The 6,000-nt window shown below is 46.2% G+C and overlaps 1 protein-coding gene across 4 annotated transcripts in view; it reads left to right on the plus strand.

The window, feature by feature from the left end:
* LOC140365199 (tensin-2-like) overlaps positions 1-6,000 on the plus strand; it is a 55,437-nt gene that overhangs the window by 28,946 nt on the left and 20,491 nt on the right. For 3 of the 4 annotated variants that reach the window (XM_072451478.1, XM_072451479.1, XM_072451481.1), the window contains 5 exons: positions 4,425-4,457; positions 4,792-4,844; positions 5,578-5,746; positions 5,825-5,875; positions 5,939-6,000. The exon at positions 5,939-6,000 is cut by the window's right edge and continues 61 nt beyond it. In XM_072451478.1, the coding sequence (XP_072307579.1) occupies positions 4,425-4,457; positions 4,792-4,844; positions 5,578-5,746; positions 5,825-5,875; positions 5,939-6,000 (368 nt within the window). The remainder of the gene's footprint in view (positions 1-4,424; positions 4,458-4,791; positions 4,845-5,577; positions 5,747-5,824; positions 5,876-5,938) is intronic. The other variant, XM_072451480.1, reaches the window with a different exon arrangement.

Genomic DNA, 6,000 nt, shown 5'->3' on the forward strand with positions numbered 1-6,000 from the left:
AAACAAACCTGATTGGACGTTTGGCCTGACGAGGCAGGACCAGACGAAGAAACAGAAGAACAGTCTTTGTCAGAACGCACAGACCTGAAGACGACCGCTCGACCTCAACCTGAAGACGACCGCTCGACCTGAACCTGAAGACGATCGCTTGACCTGAAGACGACCGCTCGACCTGAACCTGAAGACGGCCGCTCGACCTGAAGACGACCGCTCGAACTGAAGACGGCCGCTCGAACTGAAAACGGCTGCTCGACCTGAAGACCACCGCTCGACCTGAAGACGACAGCTCGACCTGAAGACGACCGCTCGACCTGAAGACGACAGCTCGACCTGAAGACGACAGCTCGAGCTGAAGACCACCGCTCGACCTGAAGACGACAGCTCGACCTGAAGACGACCTGCTCGACCTGAAGACAACCGCTCGACCTGAAGACCACCGCTCGACCTGCGCCATAGTCAGTTCGTCTAAACGATTGACAGGCGGTCAGCGCAGACGGTCAGAGCCTGATTTAGACTCATTGTTTGGCTGGACGGTGGATAAAGTGTCTAAGTGTGAGGGAGAAGAAGGAACAGCTGACTGCTCAGAGAGGACATCCACGCGGCTATTCTGATCAGAGTTTAATACTGAGCACGCTCCGTCCAGTCTGCAACAGGGTCCAGTCTGCACCAGGGTCCTGTCAGAGTTTATGGAGAACACGTTTCCCTCACCAGCAGGACGTTTGTTTTTTCCCCTGATTTATTCTATTTTGCTCACCGTCTCGTTTAAAAAAAATATCTACCGGGCTAAAATGTAAAATATGAAAATAAAGCTGTAACTCACTAATCTTCAGTCAAATCTGATTCAGCCTGGACTTTTTCACTTTATTACAAGTGACATGGCTCTGGTCTTGACGGCGCCCCCCTGTGGTCGCCCCCCTGAGGTCGCCATCCTCCTCTGATCAGGGCTTTTGGGTGGTTCTGGTCTTTACGGCGCCCCCCTGTGGTCGCCCCCCCTGTGGTCGCCCCCTTGTGGTCGCCCTCTTCCTCCTCTGGTCAGGGCTTTGGGGTGGCTCTGGTCTTGACGGCGCCCCCCTGTGGTCCCCCCTATGGTCGCCCTCTTCCTCCTCTTATCAGGGCTTTGGGGTGGCTCTGGTCTTGACGGCGCCCCCCTGTGGTCTCCCCCCCGAGGTTGCCCTCCTCCTCTGACGGGGCAAACAGCAGCAGATGGCCTCAGCCTCATTAGAGCGGACACATGTGCACAGAAGCGTGTAAACAGCCAGAGTCTTCCTGTCCTGTTCCTGTCCTGACCATGGACGACGCCTCCGGTCAAAACTGCTCCGAAAACAGAACATCCACAAGATGATTCAAACTGTTGTTTATTCAGTCAACATTACAAAAGACATGACTAGTACTACTACTAGTACTACTACTACTACTACTACTACTACTACTACCACTACTACTACTACTACTAACACTAATAATAATAATACTGCTAATACTAATATTAATACTAATACTAATACTACTACTAATTCTACTACTACTACTACTACTACTATGAGACTACTACTACTAGTACTAATAATAATAATACTATGAGACTACTACTACAACTACTACTACTACTACTACTACTACTAATACTAATACTAATACTAATACTACTACTACTACTACTACTACTACTACTATGAGGAGACTACTACTACTACTATGAGACTACTACTACTACTACTATGAGACTACTACTACTACTAATAATAATAATAATACTAATAATAATAATACTACTAATACTAATACTAATACTACTACTACTACTACTACTACTATGAGACTACTACTACTACTACTACTGCTACTACTATGAGACTACTACTACTACTACTACTGCTACTACTATGAGACTACTACTACTACTACTACTACTACTATGAGACGACTACTACTACTACTACTACTACTATGAGACTACTACTACTACTACTACTACTACTACTATGAGACTACTACTACTACTACTACTGCTACTACTATGAGACTACTACTACTACTACTGCTACTACTATGAGACTACTACTACTACTACTACTGCTACTACTATGAGACTACTACTACTACTACTACTACTACTACTATGAGACTACTACTACTACTACTACTACTACTACTACTATGAGACTATTACTACTACTACTACTACTGCTACTACTATGAGACTACTATTACTACTACTGCTACTACTATGAGACTACTACTACTACTACTACTACTACTACTACTACTACAATGAGACTACTACTACTACTACTACTACTACTACTACTTCTACATGCACACAGCCTGGCACTTATGTAAACATTCTGTCCCACTCATTTTATATAAAAACATTGTGTTGTTCGACTGCAGATTTATTGTTTTATTGTTTATGTTTGTTACTTTTTCGCAGAGAATATTAAGTGTCAATATTTAGCGTCCAGCCCCAGGTCAAAGTTCAGCTTTGCAGGATTCGTAAACACTTTTGTCTGGTATATTTTTGCTCTGATTTGGATTTTAAAAAATGTTAGCAAGCATGTTCATTTGTTTCACTCGAGTCGCGAAAATAAACAAATCTGATTGCACGGTTCTGCCTGAGTTTGGCTGGAGGCGTGGCTGGGGCGTGGTTGGAGGCGTGGCTGGAGGCGTGACTGGGGCGTGGTTGGAGGCGTGGCTGGAGGCGTGGCTGGAGGCGTGGCTGAGGCTACGGTGACCAGACTGAGGTCCTTCTGGGAGAAATGAGACGGGAAAACCATAATGACTCGAGTAAAGCTCTTAAAAGAACGTTTCTTCTAATATTCCCTCAAAAGACTTCAATCTCATTTCTCTGACCCTTTATCTAAGGTCAGTGTGTGGTCACTAAACTCCTCCTCTTTTCACTGAGAACATACTTATATTAACCCCGTTCAGCTCGTCTTCTTCTTCCCTGAGGACGGTTCGTGGCTTGAATGTCACTTTTCGCGCTCCATTGACTTTGTCGTCGCAATGAAATATTCAGAACAAAAAGGGAAAATTCTTGTTTGTTTGTTTAAGAAGAAAAGATCGACACTAAAAGTCGGTCGATTGCGTGTGGCGGCCTCGGAGAACGCGCTGCTCTTCCACCGTCAGAACAATGTCAGTGACGCTCGTCCGTCAGTGAGATGTAGGTGGACAGCGGCAGCCACGCCTTCGTCAGTCTGCCCCGGGACGTGTGAGTGCGGCCGAGCGTTCATGTGCTGCTCGAGTGCTCGGGTTTAGTCCTGGTTTAGTCCTGGTTTGGACCTGGTTTAGACCTGGTTTAGACCTGGTTTAGACCTGGGTTAGTCCTGGTTTAGTCCTGGTTTAGTCTTGGTTTAGACCTGGGTTAGTCCTGGTTTAGTCTTGGTTTAGACCTGGTTTAGTCCTGGTTTTGACCTGGGTTAGTCCTGGTTTAGTCCTGGTTTAGTCCTGGTTTAGACCTGGTTTAGTCCTGGTTTAGTCCTGGTCATGTGCTGCTGGAGTGTTTCAGAGTGGATCTGACCTGGAGTTAAACCTCTGTGGTCAGTAGCTCACATCTGTAGTTAAGCATCAGTGTCTGTATCGTCACGACAACACAACATCTCGTTAAAGAGCTCAAACGATTCCGATGAATTCACAAATCACATGTTCTAGTGCGTCTTCCACAGCGGCGACGTCAGCTCCCGAGTTCCCGCGTCTTTTCCCCAAACTTTCCCCGTTTATTGGACTAATTTAAAGTGTTTGAACTAAACGTTGGACTGTCTTAGATCGTGAACCACAGACACGACATTCAGGCGCCACCTTCTGGTCACGAGGAGACACTGCGGACCGCCGGGGTCTTACACCTGTGCCGTTTGTTGTTATTCCTGACCTCGTCGCATCGCCTCGCTCCGTGCTGTCAGTCAAACGGTGGGGTCAAAGGTTAAAGCTTCACACGCTCTCACCTGTCACTCACCGCGACCGGGGCACCGTTGCTGAATGTCTGTCCCTCGACCGCGCAGCCTTCAGATTGTGCACTGCTAAACTCGAGGAACGTGTTACGCTCGCCTCTGAAATCTGCTCCTCCACCTACCCCCTATCCCCGCCCACATCCTGTACCGTACTCGTGGTCAGACATGGAATTCTGCACTTTTGTTTCGATTATTAGGCCGTTTTAGATCAGTTTTAATGTTTTTAACGAACAAATTATGAAATAATGATGTATATCTGTTATACTTTAATGCAAACAGCCACAAAAAAGAATAATATTAATAAATGGCCTATAATTTTACACAGAAAACAGCTTCTGGGAGACAGAAATAACAGGGGTAAATGTTTGTCTCTCTCGTCCTGTTGGTGCTGCGTTCGGCCAGCAGAGGGAGTGAAGTGTCTTGCCCGAGAGCACGACGGCGGCAGAGAGAATGTTTCACGCTGTTTCCTTTGGTTTTCAGGTGTCGTTCTCCTGCTCGTCAGCACTCGACCAGGTCAGACACAAAGCTGTTTGATTTGTTTGTAATAATGAAGACTTATCAGGCCTTTTTGAATATTTAAATGAAATATCAAACATATTTAGGTCATTTTTTAGATAAACTGCAATGTTGATTGAAACAGATTAATAATCGGAACAATCCATTGACATTTTTGACCTTTATGTGACCTTTTTTCCGCTCGAGCCTCAAATGCAGGACAATAAAGGCGTTGATCTAAACACAGCTCTAATGATGAAAGACCTCGTTATATCACAGTTATGAAAGTCTACTTTAATCAGAGTCTCCTTTAAGTTTGTGATTTGATTTGCTGTCACTTTTCTCTTTTCAGCTCGGCTCCAGCAGCAACTCTTCATCTCTGAAGAAAAGAGGCTTCCTCCCAAGGTATTTCATGAAGCTAAAAAGGCTCAGACACAGACAAGTCTTATATTATTATTATATTCAGAAACAATAGATGAGGCTCGTTTTCACTGGTTCACTTTGGATTGAGATCCGAAAGTGTCTCTGGTCCGTGTCTTAGATCCAAAGTGGCCCCTGAGAGGTTCTAGGTCCCAAAGCGTCTGGCTCTTGGGCCCCAGGTGGACTTTAGCTCAGGGGGAGGAGCTCCACAGCACAGCCAGATGATTGGACGAGAGAGAACGCAAACTCAGGCCAAAACAAGAGGCAAAAAGCAGAGAAACACAAACGCAACTTTAAGTGTCAAAACGGGACTACAAGCAACAAAAACACAACAGCGAGACAAAGTAAGCCCCAGAAAGAGCACCTAAAGGCAACAAAATGCGACTTCAAGTGACCAAATGTGACAAAAACTCAACACAAGCAACAAAATATAACCTAAAGCAACAAAAAGTTACAAAAAACATGACTAAAAGTGACAGACACATCAAACTCTGACTTGATCTCGTGCTAAAGCGCCGTGTTTCCACTGATGCTAACTTATATGTCGAGCCTTAGCGACACAAAGCTAGCAAAGCGCGTTGGCAACAGCCGTTTCCTGTTTATGGCCGCACGGCACTCGCTTTGTCAAGAGCCAGAATCTGATATTTCCAGCTCATAATGCGTCTGACATGATCCAAAAACATGCAGCGATAAAGATTGACTCCTCCCCCCTCTGCAGGAGCCGGAGTGTGGAGCGCGTGATGGAGCAGAGGTACGACTTCGACCTGACCTACATCACCGAGAGGATCATCTCCGTGTTCTTCCCGGAGCTGGACGAGCCGCAGTACCACCACAACATCCAGGAGGTGGCGCTCATGCTCAAGAACAAGCACCGCGACAAGTTCATGGTCAGTGTGTCGAGTGTGACGTCAGAATGTGGCTCGTGGAGAGACCATGTGTCACAATCTGCCCTTTCAATGTTTCAGCTTCTAAATCTATCTGAGAAAAGACATGACATCGGCAGACTCAACCCAAAGGTAAGAATGTGTAGATCTACCTGGGATTGTATGAGTCTAACCCGGATGCCCTCCCGTGTGCAGGTGCAGGACTTTGGCTGGCCCGACCTCCACGCTCCGCCTCTGGACCGGATCTGCTCCGTCTG

The sequence above is a fragment of the Eucyclogobius newberryi genome, unplaced genomic scaffold (assembly GCF_026437365.1).
Source record: "Eucyclogobius newberryi isolate DKJ021-1_F unplaced genomic scaffold, fEucNew1.0.hap1 SCAF_19, whole genome shotgun sequence".
NCBI lineage: Eukaryota > Metazoa > Chordata > Actinopteri > Gobiiformes > Gobiidae > Eucyclogobius > Eucyclogobius newberryi.